Genomic DNA, 20,123 nt, shown 5'->3' with positions numbered 1-20,123 from the left:
TCCAGTGATATTCTGTAGCACTGCATCAGGAATATATATCCCTGACTTGGCACTATTGGATATTTTAATGATACTTTCTCTTACTTTTCAGCAATTTTCAAAGTTTTTCATCCTGTGATATTTTTTTTTAGGGACAAAATCTCTCACCCATGCCCTTCCTACCCAGCGGCCCCTAGGTCTTGTAAGTTCTCATAGTCCCCACTACTAATAGTGTCTACAGGTCCTGGGGTGGCGCTGTAGGATCAGCACTGGACCTTGAACCACAAGGTCAGCAGTTCAAACCCACCAGCGTCTCCCTGGAAACCCGATACAGGGTTGCTATGAGTTAGAACCGACTCCATGGCACTTAACCAGTGTCTAGGGGTTCTGCTATGGTGCTATAGGATAAGCAATGGACTATACAGTAGAGTTGAACTATATGGTCGGTGGTCCAAACTCACCAGCTGCTCCTCGGAAACCCTATACGAGTTCCAAGTGGACTCAATGTCCAAAGAACTAAGTTTGTGTAACCTGGGTAGTTTTCAGGTTTGAACTATTGGGGCCATTTGTTTAAAGACATCTCTCTTGAAACCGATAAAAGTAGAACAGATAGAAGAAGCCATTTCGTTAGCATTCTTTATTTTATAAACTCACATTTATAACACCTATTAATACATTATTCAGGACACTTACAGATTTTAATGTACACCAGAAACCTGGGGTTAGAGTTGGCATTTGCAAACTTTTCAACCTCAGCATGCAATTCTACCTTTTGTTTTGATGGCACTGGATCAATAATATTGTTTCACACAGGAACTATTTTAACATTTTAATCACTACTGACAACTTTCATCATAAATATGAGACAACACACACCTAAAAATGTATACCTATCATACATCATCCATCCCCTGGTGTGGCACTAAAGGATCAGCACTGAACTTCAAACCCACCAGCTGCTCCTTGGAAGCCCTGTACAGAGTCACCATGAGTCAGAACCGACTCCACAGCACAGAACATCATATGCTGACATGCTCCGTTTGCTTCCGTCACTACTCACTGATCTCTCTGAGATGTGGTCAGCTGTGTGCCTGAGCTGTACCTGCAACCAAGTGACACACCCTTTTGGTACAATTGTGTACAATACATTCACAGACGGGACCTCATAAATACCCACATAAAACTCCTCATAAATACCCACATAAAACTCCATTGTTCAGAGTCAATAAACACATTTAGGAGACATTAAATAGACTTTGGACATGCTATCAGGAGGGGCCAGCCCCTGGAGGGCATCATGCTTGGTGGAGAGCTCAGTGAGGAAGCGGGAGACCCTCAAGGAGATGCAGATATGGGGGCTCCAACAATGGGTTCAAGCATAGCAGTGAGTGTGATGGTGCAGGGCAGGGCAGTGTTCCGTTCTGTTGCTATGACTTGGAAGCAACTCAATAGCACCTAACAGCATCATCAGCAAACAGGCACAGAATTGACAAGCGTGTAGTGGGCAGCACAGGTATGGGCCAGTTCTGATCTATTTCTAGAACACAGGGAGTGTTGGCCCTCCATGCTCTGCTCGCTGTCTGACACCCCCTCCTGGATCCTGGACTCCTGAGTTAGGTGAAGTTTCCCTCTAATCCTGCCTGGAGAAGCGCCTCCTCCTCCTCCTCTGCTGCCTCTTCTTCCTTCAGCAGTGTCAGTAACTGCAGTAAGCCTGGTGCTGGGCCGTCCTCAGGCAGATCGAGCTTCCTTCGAAGTGTTCTGTCATCGGCCCCAGCCAGGATTTGGTCTAGGCGGGCCTGGTTCACCACTTCTTTCTCCACTGCGCCCCTCTCTACCAGTTTCTGTAATAAAGGCTCCAGCCGCAGCACATAAGCAGATAGCTTTTCTTCGGCCTTCTGATAGGTGGTTAGAAATTTGACCTGCAACTCCCTAGGATTATCGATGACCCCAAAGACGTGCTCCAGTGCCTGTAGGCATTCGGGGACTGTAATTAAAGGATTGTTTATCTTGAGGACACGAATGACATCAAACGCAGGGCCTCGGAGGCACTCCAGCAATCGCCTTCGTTTCTCTGCATCGGACACCTGCCAGGCCTTCATCATTTGAGTGGTATGAAACAACCAGGCATCAAACCCTTCTTCTCCGGGCTCCGGAGGCTCGCTGCCGGAGAACACTTTCAGCTTTCTGTATTTCAGGTATTGCAGGGCTGGCTGAAGAGCCTCGTCTAATGCCTCTGCCAACATTGGGGCCCCCACCTGAGGGACCAAGTTCTGACCTACTTCAAAAGAGTCGTTCCCATAACCGAGAGCACTGGTAAACTCAGCCACAGTCAGGCCTTCGCCCTCTAAGAATTCATTCAATCTGTTTAAAAATTCATTATCTGGGTCTGGGGGCTTAAAGATGACTCTCCAGGCGCCCCCTTTCCCCGCTATCTCCCTAGGGACCACAGCGAGACTAGTCTCCTCAGTGAGTCCTATTAGAGCTACGACCCTGTTCTCTTCCCTCCTGAACATCCTCCCTAGCAGTCGGTGCTGACCCAGGGAGGCCAGGCCCGCCTGCAGAGCTTCCTGAATGTCGGCCTCGGTACAGCTCAGGGGGATGCCCGCGATCAGCAGCGCTTTCCGAGGGTTCATGTCCATCCCCCGGCACCAGTCTTCCAATAGTCTCAGCGTCATAGCGCCCCTACGAGGCCGAGACTGGGATGCGGTGGGTAGGGCGCAGGTGCCCACCGCGACGGACAGTAACCCTCCGCGGTCCCCCGGTTACGTCCCGAGCTCCAGCAGCCTGTGAGGAAAAAGCATCGGGTTAGTCGAAGGGATGGACGTCCGCGGCCGCACCGCCGGGCCCGAGAAGGCCCGCGGATCCTCCTCCAGGCGACGCCGAGCAGCCTGCGGGCCCCGCGCGCTGCGGCACAGCTACGAGACCACGCCGGCCGGGCGCCCCCAGCGGACGCCGGGGCCCGCGGAGCCCTCACCGTTATCTAGGGTCCGCCGCCGGAGCTCAAGAGCCTAGGGCCGGCTCCCGACGCGTCCGGGTCTGAGGACTCGGCTTGGATGGAGCCAGGAACAAGAGACTCCTATGTGCCGCACCAGCCCACGACGAATGACGCAAGACCGCCAGTCTCCGCGGTGCTCTCCGCTGCGAGGAGTGATGGGCGACCAGAGTCGCGGGTGAGGCCAGCCCAATCCAGACGCCCAGCCGCCTGAGTGTTTGCCACCCACAAGCCCGCAGCCCACACGACCGCATCCGAACCAGAAACGTTGCGCTTGCGACACACACACAAAAACAGAGCAGAGGCACCCTGACGTCAGGGACGGGCGGGCCTTCCGGGCTGAGGCGCGCGCACTTCCGGGTAGAGCCGGAAGCCCCGACTGCGGCGGCGTCGGGGCGGGCCACCCGGGACAGGAAGGTGAGATTCTGGACCTGCCCAGCTTTGCTGGCTGTGCTGGTGGCCTCTGCTCGGCGCGGCGCTCCCGGCGCTGTGGGACGGTGACACCCCGGCCTGGCGCCGCCTGTGCAGTCCTGGTCGCAGCCGGCGGGCGTTGCAACGCGGCCGGGGGCGGGGCAGGCTGCCGGGGAGGCCCTAGTGGCACCGGCGCCTACCGGGCGGACCGTCTGCGGCGACAGGGGGCGGGCCGCCGCGGGACCCGCCCCAGTCACGCTGCACTTATTCACAATTAGCCGGGTTCCAGGCTGGCCGCCCTCACCTTTTCCCGAGCCGGGTGACCCAGGGGATAGTTTCTATGGTGGCTTCCCCTGAAATGCCAAAGCCACCTGATTATTCAGAACTGAGTGACTCTTTAACGCTTGCCGTGGGAACAGGAAGATTTTCAGGACCACTGTAAGTGTTTAAGAGTGACTGTTTTAACTCGGGGGCTCCGGCCTTAGTTTGCCTTATAAAACCCAAGTTTTCATTTCTAAAGCCAGAAAGTATTCGAATTGTAGGAGTGAAATATTCCGTAGGAAGTTTAACTCTAGCTTCTTAAGGCCCTTTCCTGGACCTGCTTACACGGAATGGAGTAGCTAGTGGGATTCATATCAAAAGCAGAACTCGATCTAAACAGAAACCAGTGGCTTTTACTTGCTCATGACTATTCCATAAAATAACCTGTAAATTGTTGGCATTTCTTAATAAATGTAAGTTTAATTTACTTTAAACCTTAAGTTAGCCTTGTATTTTAAAACTCATTGAGGGTGGGGGGTGGGAACCTTGTTGGAAATAGCTTGTAAATTTGGAATAGTTGCCAGGACAGCTTTACTAGCCGCTAACTGGATTTTGTTTTTTAATTTGAAGGCCCAGAGCATGGAGAATGATGAACTTCCGTCAGCGGATGGGATGGATTGGAGTGGGATTGTATCTGTTAGCAAGTGCAGCAGCATTTTACTATGTTTTTGAAATCAATGAGACTTACAACAGGCTGGCCTTGGAACACATTCAGCAGCGCCCTGAGGAGCCACTGGAAGGGACCACGTGGGCACACTCATTGAAAGTGCAGTTACTCTCCCTGCCGTTCTGGTTGTGGACGATTATCTTTCTGATACCTTACTTACAGATGTTTCTGTTCCTTTATTCTTGTACAAGAGCTGACCCCAAAACAGTGGGCTACTGTATCATTCCGATATGCTTGGCAGTTGTTTGCAATCGCCACCAGGCATTTGTCAAGGCTTCTAACCAGATCAGCAGACTGCAATTGATTGACACATAAAATCAGCGTTTCTTCCTTACTGATTATAAAACTGCCTGTACCATCTGGATTCTGATCACAAGACTGCGGTTCCTTCAGTTCTCAGGAAGTTTCTGTGGGGCAAAGGCTTTTTAAAAAAAGTCTGATTAGGGGGTTATCTCCATCTGAATGGTAGGGAATTTGAGGGAAAGCCTGAGGTAACTACAAAATCATGTTGATGGCATCCAGTTTTGGAAGTAATATCATGTCTGTTATTAGCATTCTTTAGATACTTGAATAAGCACCTGAACTCATATTTTTATTCTACTGTACAACATACCGATGAGTCACTATTTTTCCTTTGGGGAAAGGAATGAATGAATATGAACATTTCCATTGTGCTAAATGTAAAAAGGTCCAGACATGGTCATAAAATTTAAATTTTATACAATTCCTTGGCTTGCTTTAAAATTCTTCAAATGAAGACACCAGTACACCCTGTTGTAAGGGAGCCAGCTGTTTACGTTTGCTTTCTGCCAGCTTATGAGGAAATTGTGTCAGTTACTTAAGTGGTGGCTAACTTGATCGCAGAATTTGTACTTCTTGGTAACGGCTAGGTGGTAGTAATAAGTGCCATTGAGTAGGTTCCACCTCATAGTGACCTTGAATAAGGTTTCCAAGAAACAGTGGTTGGGTTTGAACCACTGACCTTGGTAGTTAGCAGTCCAGTCAGGACACCAACTAGGTAAGTCATCATTAGTGATCTGTTTTTAAGAAAACAGACTAAGAAACTACATGTTTGGAAGTCTAGAAATAACATACACAGAACAAGGTTTCTGATGAAAATACCAGTTAATTTAGTCCCTATCAGATGCTAGGTGGTTGCTACATGCCTTCTGGTTGATTGTAACTTTTGGTGACCTCACATGTCAGAGCAGCACTACCTCATAGGGACTTGGAGCCTGTGATCTTTATTGTAGATTACCAAGTCTTTTTCTTGAGAAACTGATGGGGATGTGGGAAGCCAACCTTCTAACAGCAAAGTTCTAACCTTGGGCTGCCAGGGCTGCTAACCCCAAATCCAAACCATTGCCATCAAGTGAACTCCTACTCAGCTCTCTGTAGGCTTTCCTAGACGGTAACACTTTGTGGGAGCACAGCCTCACCTTTCTCTGGAACCGCCGACCTTGCAGTTATCAGTTCAAGCTTACCAAGTCATTGCCCTTTTTGGTTTTTGTTTTTCTCCTGACTCATGGTCAGCCTTGAGTTGTTTGCTAATATGAAAACTCAGGCGCAATGTGATTCTGGTACTTCTTTGCATTGCCACCACCTCTTCTGGTATCAGCACTAAATCCCCATGTCACATCCACGACTGTGGAGTTGATTCCAACTTCCCTATGCTTACAACTTAGGGTTTCTGAACCTCCAAATCTTTGGACTCCTGATGTGGCACTGTAGGATAAGCACAGGAATGCTAACTTCAGAAAGCCTCATCTTTCTCCCTTGGAGCAGGTGGTGAGTTCAAACTGTTGACCTTTCCAATTAGCAGCCTAATGTTTAATCCACTGTACCACCAGGGATTTCTTTGGTACCAATATGTTATGTTGTTAAGCCCTCAAGTTAAAGCTGGCTTATAGAGACCCTATATTCAGTTTCTGAGGTGTCTGCACGAGTTTAAATCCTCATCTTGCTCCCACTGAGTGGCTGGTGGGCTTGAACCACCAACCTTGTGGTTCATAGCCCAGTGCTTATCCTACAGAACCACTGTGCTCTAATATAACCAAAATGGAAATTTAAATTTTAAGAGCTTTTTCTGGATGAGATCAAGATAGATTTTTATATTGTTACTACGTGCCATCAAGTCAATTCCAACTCAGTGACCCTGCATAGGGTTTCCAAGGAGCGACTGGTAGGTTTGACCGCGGGCCTTGTAGTCCAGTGGTCACCCTCCAGCACCAGCCAGTGAAGCCATTCATACAGTAGATAAGTTTTACGCTGGTGGATTTATAAGAATTACAACCTACATTTTCTGGTGCTTACGCTGTTAGGCCCAGTTCTGAGTTTTACCTGAATTCACTCCATTCTCACCAGTCCTCCGCTTCACAGTTCCCAGTCACAGTGACCCTGTGGGGCAGAGTAGAACTGCTCCTTCTGGGCTTCTAAGACTGGAAACAGAGCAGCCAGCCTCATCCTCCCTCTGGAGAGGCTGTTTGGTTCGGAGCTGTATAGGGTTTCCAAGGAGACCTGGTGGGTTTGCGGTTATTGGAGTCCAATGCTTACCCTACAGCCCTAGAGGGTAGCACATGTCACCCATATTGTACACGTCAGGAGAGGAGCTGAGAGGAATGTGCTTCACGTCACACACTAAGCAGAGGCAGAATTATGACCAGGCTTTCTGATGCCACTGTTGTTAAGCAATTCGCCATCCCTGGGGCTGCTCACAACCTGGGTAGGTCTGCCTAGCCAGGCAAACAATGAAAATGACAAACTGAGAATGCTTTCTCCATTTGTATATGAGCTACCTGAAATTGTCCGGCAGCTTCAAGCTCTGATTGGACCCGAATGGAAGTTTTTCTGCATCCTGGGGGCAAGCTTCTACTCAGATAAAATCAAATACCTTTGTAACAATCAAAAAAGGCTCAAACAGATCCTTTTCCAGCAAATCTCATTTAACTCCCTTAGGTCTATTTACTGAAACCACAGATCATTTGACACAAATACTGAATTTTCAAGCAAATTGGTGAGGGGCCAGATCATTGTTTTTGTGTTTTGACAAAATGGTTCAAACCCACCAGCCGCTCCGCTGCTCCTCGGAAACCCTATTGTTATGATGCAGGGGCTCTTTACATTGGCTCTTGGCAAACAGATGAAGGAGGCATTGTAACTAGCCCATTTTTGTTAAATGCTGCCGACACAGACACATAGCCACCCTGTATTGGGTTCTGAGGAGCGGCTGTCATCATGCTATGACAACCCTAACCATATTACACCCAATTCACCAGAATTCTTACTCTCCCCACCCAACCACAACATATTTTTTATTGGAGTCCTGGTGGCTTAGTGGGTTATGTGTTGGGCTGCTAACCACAAGGTCAGCAGTTTGAATCTACCAGCTGCTCCACAGGAGAAAGATGAGGCTTTCTGCTCCCATAAAGATTTACAGCCTCAGAAACCCTACACAGGGTAGCTCAATGGCAACCAACCACCACCACCATCATTTTATACTCCAAATTCCAGTATTTTGAGTTTAGTAAGTCCATTATTAAACTAAATTACTAAATTCCAGTATTTTGAGTTTAGTAAGTCCATTACTAAACTAAATTACTAAATTCCAGTATTGAATTTAGTAAGTCCATTGTTGTTGTTGTTGTTAAGTGCCGTCGAGTCGGTTCCGACCCATAGCGACCCTGTACAGGGTTTCCGAGGGTGTAAATCCTTACAGGAGTAGAAAGCCTCGTCTTTCTCCCGCGGAGCGGCTGGTAGTTTCGAACCGCTGACCTTAAGGTTCGCAGCCCGATTCGTAACCACTACGCTACCAGAGCTCCTTTAGTAAGTCCATTACTAAACTCAAAATACTGGAATTTAAAGTATAAAATGATGGTGGTGGTGCTTGCTTGCCATGGAGTGGTTCCCTGTATAGAGTTTCTGAGGCTGTAATAAAGTCCATTAAGGAGCTCTGGTAGCGTAGTGGTTACAAATCGGGCTGTGAACTGCAAGGTCAGCAGTTCGAAACTACCAGCTGTTCCACGGGACAAAGATGAGGCTTTCTGATCTCATAAAGATTTACAACCTGGGAAACCCTGTACAGGGTCGCTATGAGTTGGAACTGACTCCCCAGCATATAACCACCAAGAAAGTCCATTGTCTTGATAGTAGAAATATTAAAATTACAGATTAATGCAGTATTTCCAAGTGTAATCACTAAGTTTCAGATTGCCGGGCTAATCTACTTTTTCATTATATCAACTTTATGGCTAGTAAGTAGTTTTAAAGCGTTCCTTTGGTAGGGTAAACAGGCAAAGGTGAAATGAGTATATTTTGTTGTCTTCTAGAGCTCTTAGATTGGGGAGAAGGTGGATTGATGAGGAGACCAGGGTATTAGAGCAGATCCCCACTTATTTTAATACCACAATACATAAAGCAGGGAACATGGAATTAGGGACAAGGTGACTGGAAAAACACTAGGCACTTTCGGAACCTTAGGGACGGGACAGGCATCCTAGGACTCAGAACTAGTAAAGGGTATTTGCTTCCAGATGTGAGGAAAATAAAGCTACATCCTACAGCGGTTTAGCAATCATCATTTTATTTACAGCTACACCTGAAATGAGGTGAGACCTGCTAAGTGTTCTTTCATTAAACACGCCAGATGTTTTATTGTTTTCAAAAGTGCCAGTAAAGGAAGGCGCAGTTACTCTCCGTAAAACAAAAACAAAAAAACCCACTGCTGTGGGGTCGATTCCAACTCAAAGTGACTCTCTTACAGGAGGGAGTAGAACTGTCCCCCGGGTTGCCAAGGCTGCAAATCTTCACAGAAGCAGACTGCCATGTCTTTCTCCTGCAGAGCAGCTGGTGGGTTCGAACCACAAACCACCACCATTTTGGTTAGCATCTGTGCACTCAGCTATTGTGTCACAAGGACACCTCTCATAGGAATATTTTATCTGAGACTCTACTTCCTAAAACTTTGTTAATTTTAACAGTTTTGAAATAGAATCACAATGTTAAATTTAGGGAACCACATTGCTTTAAGACTGGTAGCATCCTTGAGAGTTACTAGGTAGCACAAATATTTAAGTGCTCACCTATTAGTTCAAAAGCATGGTGGTTCAAACCCATCCAGAGGCACTTGGAAAAAGGTCTGGCAGTCTGTATCCAAAAGGTCACAGCTTTGAAAACATTGCTCACAGTGGAATCATGAGTCAGGACAGGCTCAACAACAGTCAACAACATGCATCTTTAAAACCACAAAATGTATGTTTATCACCAGTGTTGATTTTTTTCTTGATGGAGTTCACATTCTCAGTCACCAAAACACAGTAGAAGAGCTTACTTATCAGACAGGCATCATCACTATAAATTCTCTAACATATAAAATCCCATGTACTTCTGGACATGATTGGGAATCATGTTTTAGGGGTTAAGGAATTGAGCGAGTCTCGAGCTGTGTGTTAAAAGTTGATCCACTTCTGGATAAACAATGCCAGGGTCCTTTCCTAGCCAATTTCTGGGGTTGGAGTGCAGACAATAGTATTCTAAAGCTCTCTGAATCTACTAGGGTTGTATAGCATTGCTCCCTAGGGCTTTAATGCCCCACTTACTAGACTCCACTTTTCGTCTCCAGTGCTGTGCCATGTCATTGAAGGGCTGCACTGCAGCTGTCCAGGGGAGCTGTCTAGAGTTTACTGCTCGATTCCAAGCGCTTTCCTCCAGTCTGTCCCAGATCCAGAAGTTCACGTCTCACTCTAGCGGCTCTCTTGTCAAGAGGTGCCGGTCATTGACACAAAACTGGAGCCAAGTTTCAGTCATCCTCTCCTCACTTGGCTTTTGGAACAGTGTTGTCCATTAGACTAGACTTCAGTGACAATGGAAATGTTCAATATCTGTGCTGCCCAAACCAGTAGCTACTACCCACTGGTGGCTGCTGAGCCCTTGAAATATGGCTAGGATACTGGAAATAAAGTTGAAAATTTAAATGTCAATACCCATGTGCGTGGATTTATCCAGTTCTTCCTCATCAGCTTTTCCTGTCTTCTTTTCTGGTTCTCCCCTGGGGATTTGTTCAACCTCTAAATTTTGGTGAGTCCCGGGAGTCTTCTACACTTCTCAGTCATCTCATCCGGGTGCATGGCTTAAATGCTGAATTTGTATCACTATCTTGGGTCTGTCTCCTGGCCCTCCACACCTAGACATCTTATTTCCTTCTTGATATATTTACTAAGATGTCCTTCCAGGCACCTAAAATGTAATCTGTCCAAAATCAAGGCAGCCGATCTCTCTACCCACCAAAATGTGCTCCACAAGCTAAGTGTGTTATCTACCCAGTAGCTAAAGAGACCCTTGAACAATGGCATTCCTTTCACAGAACAGAAGCAACTTCCTAAATGACATAAGCAGTTGCCACTGAGTAGATTCTAACTCATGTCGTTGTCCGGGTAGAGCTGTCTGTGCACCATAGGGTTTTCATTGGTTGATTTTTTTTTTTTTTAAAGTAGACTGCCAGACTGGCCTTTCCAGGTACCTCTGGGTGAACCAAAACCTCTGGTTGATCTTGTTAGCTGTTTGCACCATCCAAAAAACCTTGCCTACTGCCAATGAGTAGAGTTTTAACTCACACGGACCCCTTAGAGGGTTTCCAAGACTACATTAAGTCCTAAGTAAGTTGCACTGCCTTGCCCTTTGTTTTAATGTGGTTTACGGAGCAGGTCAGTTATACAAACAGTCCACACACATTTTGTTTCATCTCACTGATTGCACTCCCCCTCAGTGTAACTAACATCCCTCATCCCACTGCCTCCCTGTTTCTTGTCCTCCTTCTTTCCTAACCCTTTTGAACTCTGTCCTTGGCTAAACACTGCCCCTTTGATCTCAAATGGTTCATGAATCTAAGGTGAACTTACTCACTAGTGGTATTGTTTTCCTGTTGTTTGCTGAAGATGGAGCCATGGGAGTGAGCTCATTTCCAGACCTGAAAGGGTAACTAAGGGTCATTGTCTCTGGGCTCCACATTTTTCCTCCTACTCTAGCCAGGAGCTTGCCTTTCAGAGCAGTTGGTGGTGGTAGCCAGGCACCATCTAGGTTTGGTCTCAGAGTGGTAGAGATTGCTGTTTCCACGGTCCATTAGTTCACTGAGCTAAATGTTTCCATGTGTCTTCGATTCTCATCACTTCTCTTTCCTCTGGACACGGAAAGACCAACTGACACCTCACATGGCTGCTCCCCGACCTTCAAGACCCCAGTTGCTATTCACCAAAGTAGGACATAGAACATTGTCTTTGTCGACTATGGCGGTCCCTGAGGCTAGGGTCCTGAGGCTCCAGGCACAGTGACTCATTTTGTCAAGGCATTTGTTAATGTCTAAAAAGGCTTTATAACTTTGCCTCCTGCATGTTCCATCATGTTCACGGATATGCTTACAGCAAAGGTAACTATCCATTTACAAATATCGTGTTACACACACACACACGCACACACACACACAAAGTGCAAGCGAATAGGTTCCGACTCATAGCAACCATGCACAGTGTTTCCAAGCAACAGTTGGTGGGTTTGAACTACCAACCTTGTGGTTCACAGTCCAGTGCTGATCCTACAGCGCCAGACCAAGAGTCCATATATAATGTCTTATCCATTGTGCCTACTCTTGGATCACCAGTACTGCAAGACCACGTAGCTAACAGTATTTACCTTTGCTGCCTTTCACTCTTGGCCCTCACGTGTCTTCCCTACCTCCATCATGTTTCATGCTAACCCCCCCTTTTATAACCATCCCCTTGACCCAAGTTAACACGTCTACTTCCTAGCAGGAACCAACGAGATGGCACACAACAACCCCCAGCCCTGGTGCTATTGGAGGATAAGCACTGGACTGCTAATCACAAGGTCGGCGGTTCAAACCCACTAGCGGCTCCATGGAAAAAGATGAGGCCTGGCTGCTCCCTCCCATAAAGATTTAGTCTCAGAAATCCTATGAGGCAGAGGCAGAGGCAGAGTCCACTCAACGACATTGGGCTTAGTCTGTAACCATCAAAGAATGTTTTTTAGCATGAAACCCTTTTCTTGGCATTTTACAAAAGTCTCATACGATATTTGTGTTTGTGGTTGATTAATTTCACTCATATTACTGTTAACACTGGGTAGTAGTTCATTGTGTATACATACTAATGCTATTGTTTCATTAATGGGTATTTAGGTTCTTTCCATCTCTTTGCCATTGTGAATATGCTGTGATGAAGAACATGGGTATGCACAGGTCTATTTGCGTCACACTTCTCCAGGAGACACACCAAATACAAGGATTGCTGGGTCCCCTGGTCTTTCTATTTCCCAGAAAGTTCTGAGGAAGCACCGGACCTTGCACTTTACTTGGACTTCTTTCCTACTACAGGATAGCCTAATTCTGGCCGAGAAGCTCTGTGGGTTCTGTAGATCTAGAGCAGAGCCCGCTTGAATTCCGGCACCAAGGCACCTCACACTGGCTCTAACCTGGAGGCTCCGGACTGGGGTAGATGAGAGGGGCAGCCTCACCTCACCAGAAGTGTGGGGAACGGGGAGGAGTCACACCTTTTCCGTGGCCGCCCACTGACTTCCTAAAGCCAGCAGTTTGTCCACCAATCAGTCTCTTTTCACTGTCCCTGCTCAGCTTCAATCCACTTCTCAACCCGTCTCTGAAGCTCAGGGTTCCAGAACTGTTGGTAATTACTGTTCCATTAGGCCTCTTCGTAGCCTCGTTGTAGAGGGTCTCAGCAGTGTGGCTGCCTACTCGGCCAACTTGTTTGTGTGTGTTTTTTGAAACACATTATCTTGGATCTACCTGGAGTTTACTGTGTCCTAAGAGAATCCACAAGAATTAGCCAATTTGTTTCGTCAACTTATTGTGTCCTCAAAGAACCCACAAAAATTAGCCATTTGTTTGTTAAAACAAAACTTGAGTTACTCAACAAACATTCCCCAATTTCACCAAGAATTTTACACTCTTATTACACTTTAAAAAATTCAATATATAATGATCACAAAAATGATAATGGTGCAACTAAGCTTCCCAAAACATGGACAACATAGTCATTACCAGCTATAGTTACAGTAAGTTTTGATCTTTGTGGATATTTAGCTACCAACTGCAGTTAACTTCAAACAGGAATTGCTTTAAACCTTTTGTCACAGTACACTGGTTGACAATTGAGTTAAATGTTTGCAGTATGACTAATGTATACGTAAGGTACCCTTAGTAGTATAGTGGGTTACACTTGGGGCTGCTAACTGCAAGGTCAGCAGTTCGAATCTACCAGCCACTTCGCGGGATAAAGATGAGGCTCTCTGCTTCCATAAAAACTTAGTCTCAGAAACCCTATTCAGGGTGGCTGAGTCAGAACTGACATGATGTCCCCTTCCCCTCTCCAGAGTATGCATCTTACAACAGATTATATAAGGAATGATATTCTACAGCCATACAGATTGGACATTCCACTGTGAGAGAGGTGTCTAACTTTAATAAGCTAAGTAAGAAGTAGACAAGCGTCACTACTGGTAAACTGGGAGTCCTGGGGTGGCACTGTAGGATCAGCACTGGACCAAAAGGTCAGTTTGAACAGCAAGGTTACTGGTTCAAATCCTCTAGCCACTCCTCATTAACCCTATACAACAACAATTAATAAACGGAGGGCCACGGATATCTCCACTGCTTTTCTCATTTCAGAGAAAATTAAAGCTTTATTTTCTTTCAGGCACACAGGCCTTCTCAAGAAAAAAAAAATTCAATAAAATTCTAAGTAGCTGAAAAATGCTTCTAATAAGTACATTTCATATTTTCAGAGAAGTACAGGGTACTATCATATAGAAATCTACTATTGTTAATTCCAACTCATGGTGACCCTGTGGGCAGAGTAGAACTGCCTTGCAGGGTTTCCCGGCTGGACATCTCTGTGGAAACAGATGCCCCATCTTTCCACCTGGGATGGAAGTGCTGACATTTTCGTAGCAGCCTGACACAGAACCCACTATCACAGGGCCCCCCCAAAGAGCACTAGGTACCCCAAAAACACAGAGCAGGACCTAACCTTGTCTAGGAAGTCAAGAAAGCCCTCCTGGCAATGACAAAGGAGGGCATTTGGTCAAGATTTGAAAGGTAATTATCAGCGTAAACATCCATTTCTAAACCGGATGTGAGAATACACTTTCCTCTCATACCTTTTCTGACGTAAATTTTCCTGTCCAGGTGATTCTTAAACTTCTTAACATCACAGCTAGAGTACTGGCATGGCGCTGTGGGTTAATGTGCTGGATTGCCATCAGTTTAACTGCAAGATCCGGAGGTTCAAGTTTACCAGCTTCTAGGAAACCCTACACATGGTTGCAACTGACTCTAAGAGACTTAACCACCACCATGAGTCAGAACTGACCTGAGAATACTTAGCAACATCACAGTCATGCAACCACAACCGACTAAAGAGGAAACATTCTTCTTGACCCTGGCCACAGAATCCTTTTTTTTTTTTTTTAAATGCTTTACTGTTAATTATGTGATATTACATGGGAGAACATTAGTTTTACATTCATCCTATCCTGTATCATTTCATTGCCATGGTTACAATCCCCTCCATGCATCAACCAACCAAAGGGTATACCCTGCAAGCCTGCACCCACCCCCACCCCCATTTGTCAGCACACAGCCCCTCTCCCTTTCTGGGTCTAGAGTTCCCAGCTGCTCCCTCTCTCCACGTCATTGACTCTGCCTCCATCTCTGGCGTCACTGTTTCTCTGGGTAGGGTCCTGCACTCCGCTCTTCTCCCTTGATGGTCCTAGGGACCTCCACTCCTAGACTGAAAAGTTAAATCACCCCTCTCCTTGCTACAATACATAGACCTTTATATTTCCAACCTTCACAATCAGTCCTGATAACAACTATTCACTATTGTATCACAAGAGACCTATCTGCATCTCCTTTCATCAGCCCCGCCTAGACAGACTGGATACTACTCAGTGGAGAGTCTACCTTCCTTCACACCCTCTGGATCTAGATTCCCTCTTGAAAGCTTGTAAGCCAGTCACTTCTTGCCTTGGTAGCCCCCCTGCCCCCACTTTGGGTAGCCAATGTCCAAGTTGCCCATCCCTGTCTACTCTGTGTATGGAAGGGGTGGGAATGATTCTTGCTGTAAAGACTTGTTCCCTCTTCTGAGTTACTGCATCCACAGGTATAGGTCAAGTTCACCTAATTGTATCAGATTACTCTTTTTTTCCCTCTTCTTTCTTCTAGTTGAGTTCTGATCATCCAGCCATTGAAGCCAGGTAAAGTGGGTATTATCTCCAAGTGTGGGCGTTCTTGTACATTATCAGCTGGACACTTCACTCTCCACTCTAGTCCTCCATGGCTATGTCACTGACTTTGGGCCCAGGAGTCCCCAGGTCAGGTTTCAACCGGATTCACAGGAGTCTACTGAACACTGTAGGACTTAGCTCACAGCTTCATTTTTACCCCTCACTTCCACTTCTCAGTGACCAACGTGGTCACCAGTCAGAGCACGTCTGCTCGTGTATTCCCCTTGAGTCTTAGTCTGGAAGGGGGTTTGTCCTGAGGGGACCTGACCACTTGCCTTGATGTCTCCTGGGCAGGTAACTTGCTTGTTTAGTCGGACTGCCGTTGTTCTATATTTTTCCTGTAGGCCTTTCTTTTAAGAACTATCTTCTGTTCTTCTGGCTGCTCCAGGTTGGTCTGCTTGACCCTTCAAGTGGAAATTTCCCACCTCTGAAGATTCTGGATGCTGTTCAGGATTCCACCTATGGTCTTATGTAATGCAGAGGGTCCGCAGGAAGCCTCCTTCACTGGCATGCTGTAGCCCCATTTTAGGTATTCCAGTAAGTTTTAGGCACAGACAGACTTACAAGCTTTCTATGGTGGTATTTTTGGCCATTCCTTTCTCTCCCGTCAAGTGTCCACTTTATAATGGTATGCAAGGGAAACCAAGATTTAAAAGACGGCCAAGCATCTTAACATTGTTTGCCCCGACTTTGTCCACTCTAACCATGCCTCAATCCCTGTATCCCAGAGCCCTGTTGTTCCAAGGTTGTGCATATATCATTTACCTCTGTCCCACTTAGCCCATGCAAACCTAATTGTTCTTCCGTCTGCCTTGTGTATTGCACCCCCTCCCTAGCACCCAAACTATCCTGTGTGCACGTTTCACATTTTAAAAGATTTAACTGTCTAGTGTCAATCTCAAATAGCTTATCTTTAGTTAAGATTGTGGGGTTGACTTTCCTGTGGACAAGTTGGAGCTGTTTCAGAAATGAATAGTTCCACTTGCTATGGCTAACATATGTACTATTACAAGGCAGCAGGTTAGAAAACTAGACATTTGGTACTGGGTCTTCAAACTGATGCTTTGTATCACTTATGAAAAAGACAGTATTAGAATCAGAATATTAGAATTTTTCTATTTTCTTTTTATCTTTATAATTATTTATTGTAAGACCAATCAGATCTGTAACAGAATCTGGTTCAGAACACAAGTTATCTTGAAATTTCTCTTCTGTTTTACTAAACAAAGGAAAACTATTCAGGTAGCAAGGCTCTGCTATTAATTTTAAAATATAATCTATTTGAATTCTGCTAGAATTTTAGAATTGTATTAAGACAAAAATATAATCAGAAACTGAGTTGAGGCACCAATCAATATGAGACATTTGTTGTTAAGCGCCTTCCAGTCAGTTCTGATTCAGTGACCCTGTATAGGGTTTCCAAGGAGCCACTAGGAAATCTGAACAACCCATCTTATGGACCAAACTAACTTTGCAGTCTAGCGTTTATCCTACGGTACCACACAAGGACTCCATATTAGACATTATCATTAATTAAACAAGGTAATGGCTAACTGATGATTCTCTTTTTATCAGCTTAGGGGGAAAAATGGCAAAAGGCTATGCAACTCAGTTCTGCCAATGATTAGCCATGTAACTCAGGGCTAATACCTACTCTGAGATTCAATTAAAAAAATTCTATGACAAATTGTATTTCTGTAGGTAAAATTACAATGCCTTCCTTCTACAACAAATAGAAAACACACACACATACATTTTAGGAAATGGTTCTGTTAAGCAAGTATGATTATAAGAGGAAAGGAAGTCTCATAGTGAACAGACTGTTAATTTAGGCTTTTCATCTGGTCTCTAAGAGCAGAAGGTAAACCAGAAGATGAACACATTATTTATTGAGTCATCTACGAGTGGTCTATCTCTAAATTCTTAATGTTTGCAAACTGGGTATGAGTAGATTTAGTGCTTACTTGGGTCTCTCTCAAGGGCTCCTTCTCTCTAGTATTAAATTCCTTCTACTTGTGAAGAGCCTCCACTCAGATTTAAGATGCAACTTTCACCACTTGCTCATGTGAGTTCTTGAAATATTATGGACTTTTAAAAACAGACATAGAAGTTTAAAGATATAGACAGCACACAATTCAGTGGTTCTATTTTATTTACATGGTCTGAAATTTCTTTCTCACTCAAGAAAGCAGATTTATTTCTAAGTATTCTTTTTTTTTTTTGACAAAAACTGTCTCAGGAGAACAAAACAGATGCTTTTCCAAACGAGAGCATAAATCTTTTCTGAATTGTTAGTGAGTAGTAATTAGGAGGACAGCAGCCGTCTTCTAGTTTGGATTTCATACAAGCTAGTTAGGTTGGTGGTTTGGGTCGTTTTGCAGATGGTCCATCTGAGTTAGGGTTGTTTTCATCTTCTGCAGCATCTTCAGCATCACCTTGTAAAATAAATATTTGTTGCATGATAATATGTTCACTGGTTCAAAAGAAATACAGATCGTTAAAATGGCTGCATATCTCAGATTCAAACTATATGTATGATTTAAAGACCTCCAAACCAAGAATCAAATGCCACGGGGTGTTTGGTTGTATATCAATCAACCTCAGCAGCTACATTTTTTGCTAACTGTAAATATATCACATAACTTTTGTCAATGGAACTTTTTATGGGTGTACAGCCCTACCCTTAATCAATCACCTTTTAAATTATAGTCATCCTAGTGGGTGTGGCTTTCCCAACCATCACATCACTGGTTTTGGGTCGCATTTTCCTGGCGGCTGATGCTGCTGATCATCTTTTCATGTGCCTATTGGCCATCTGTGTATCTTAGAGAACTGACTGTTCAAATGCTTTGCCCATTATTAAGATGGGTTGTCTTTTTAGGGTTGAGTTCTATCAATTAAAAAAAAAAAAAGCTGCTATAATTTTTATTTTTTGACATATTTTATTCACGTAACATAAAGTCTACCATTTTAACCATTATGAGCTTTTAACGAAACTAAATCAAACTAAAGCTTAAGGGCTTGATCATTAAATATGTAAAAACATGCCATCCTACTCATTATCTGTAGGACAGGTGATAGCTATTTTTTTCCAGTGAGTACTGATGCTTTTCTAGGCTCTCATCCTTACAGAAGGAGATGGTCAAGGCTCTCTGCAGAGTTGCTGGGTGGACTTGAACTGCTAACCTTTCAAATAGCCGTCAAGTGCTTAACTGCTGTACCATCAGAGTTAGGATGTTGTTGTTAAGTACCGTTGAGTCGATTCCGACTCATAGCGACTCTACAGGGTTTCCAAGGAGCGACCGGTGAGCTTGAACCATCGACCTTGCGGTTCAAATGACTTTTCAGTCCAGCGCATTAACCCGCAGCTCCACATGAAGACTTCTACTCGTCCTTACGTCCTAACATATTTAATAGATCAGAGACACAAGAAACAGGACTTCTCTTCATATGCGGCAACAACCAACGAACTTATTCCTGGAAACAATCTATTATCTTGAGCTCAGGGCAATGTTCTGAAACCATCAAGGTATAATAAACAAGATGTAAATAAAGTACTGTTCAGAAAGCTCATCTACAGATGAGGGACTCCTGACTCCAGTATTTAGCTCAGGCAGTCAAAACGCACCCGTTTTTGTCTTCCAGACGAGATTGGAATTAGCTAATGCAGGGGGTCGGGGGAAATCGTGAGTATAGTTACATTCTCGTGTTGCCTTCCCAGGCGCCATTTACACAGCTTGGATACAAAGGAGTTTCTGGAAGAGTTCAGTGCAGAGAGTTTGCAGTCTTGCAAACCTGGTTGTTGTTGTTATGTGCCGTGGAGTCGGAACCTATACCCTGAACAGGGTTTCCGAGGCTGCAAAATCTTTACGGGAGCAGAAAGCCTCATCTTTCTCTCGCGGAACAGCTGGTAGTTTCGAACTGCCGACCTTGCGGTTCACAGCCCGATTCGTAAACGCTACGCTACCAGAGCTCCTTTGGCACGTGTTGTAGGTACGTAAAAATGCAAAAGTTGTGAAAATGCTTCCGTAGCAACAGCCCAAGATATCTATGACCGTTGAATGCCGATTATTCTTAGTGGCAATTCTCCTCCCAGCGCGGGCTCCCTTTTCTCAAGCCCATCCCTCCAAACACGAACTCCCCAAAGATTTTCCGGGAGACGTCCCACCCCGCTCTCCTGTCGTTCCCAAGCCGCCTCAAACTCACCATTTAAGAGTTCGCCTCCAGCCGCCACCGCCGCCACCGGATCCTGCGCTTCCTGCTGTTCCACGGCGCCGAAAAGCTCGGACAACCTCTCCCTCAGCTCGGCCACTCCCGACAGAAGGCCCTGGAGAGGGTCGGCATCGTTCGGTGCCTCACAGGACACTCGTAGCTGGTGTCGCTGCCCGTCCCACCCGACAAACTCGGCCAACAGCTCCATGGCGACCAGCGAACTGCAAACGCGTG

General features: G+C 45.4%; 3 protein-coding genes across 3 annotated transcripts; 1 reads left to right on the top strand and 2 right to left on the bottom strand.

Annotated features, from left to right (window-relative positions):
• Positions 1–1,592: 1,592 nt before the first annotated feature.
• Positions 1,593–2,654, bottom strand: MOAP1 (modulator of apoptosis 1). Its single transcript, XM_006839558.1, has one exon. The coding sequence runs from the start codon at positions 2,652–2,654 to the stop codon at positions 1,593–1,595; it is 1,062 nt and encodes a 353-aa protein (XP_006839621.1).
• A 1,068-nt stretch (positions 2,655–3,722) lies between these two features.
• On the top strand, positions 3,723–5,088 carry TMEM251 (transmembrane protein 251). Its single transcript, XM_006839557.1, has 2 exons — positions 3,723–3,820; positions 4,274–5,088. The coding sequence occupies exons 1-2, from the start codon at positions 3,723–3,725 to the stop codon at positions 4,683–4,685; spliced, it is 510 nt and encodes a 169-aa protein (XP_006839620.1). The 3' UTR covers positions 4,686–5,088.
• A 12,941-nt stretch (positions 5,089–18,029) lies between these two features.
• Positions 18,030–20,097, bottom strand: LOC102833865 (chromosome unknown open reading frame, human C14orf142). The gene is made up of 2 exons (XM_006839556.1): positions 19,884–20,097; positions 18,030–18,112 (listed from the first exon to the last, which is right to left on the bottom strand). Exons 1-2 carry the CDS (start codon positions 20,095–20,097, stop codon positions 18,030–18,032), a joined length of 297 nt encoding a protein of 98 aa, XP_006839619.1.
• Positions 20,098–20,123: the final 26 nt, after the last annotated feature.

The sequence above is a fragment of the Chrysochloris asiatica genome, unplaced genomic scaffold (genome assembly GCF_000296735.1).
Source record: "Chrysochloris asiatica unplaced genomic scaffold, ChrAsi1.0 scaffold00025, whole genome shotgun sequence".
NCBI lineage: Eukaryota > Metazoa > Chordata > Mammalia > Afrosoricida > Chrysochloridae > Chrysochloris > Chrysochloris asiatica.
This window is presented reverse-complemented; position numbering and strand designations above follow the sequence as displayed.

What these genes read in the sequence shown, in the direction of transcription:
- MOAP1 (XM_006839558.1), bottom strand. Translation starts at nt 2,654, where the DNA reads ATGACGCTGAGACTATTGGAAGACTGGTGCCGGGGGATGGACATGAAC.
- TMEM251 (XM_006839557.1), top strand. Translation starts at nt 3,723, where the DNA reads ATGGTGGCTTCCCCTGAAATGCCAAAGCCACCTGATTATTCAGAACTG. An exon ending in GGAAGATTTTCAGGACCACT is followed by an intron (nt 3,821 to 4,273) that starts GTAAGTGTTTAA and finishes TTTAATTTGAAG; the next exon opens with GCCCAGAGCATGGAGAATGA.
- LOC102833865 (XM_006839556.1), bottom strand. Translation starts at nt 20,097, where the DNA reads ATGGAGCTGTTGGCCGAGTTTGTCGGGTGGGACGGGCAGCGACACCAG. An exon ending in TGGAGGCGAACTCTTAAATG is followed by an intron (nt 18,113 to 19,883) that starts GTGAGTTTGAGG and finishes TTATTTTACAAG; the next exon opens with GTGATGCTGAAGATGCTGCA.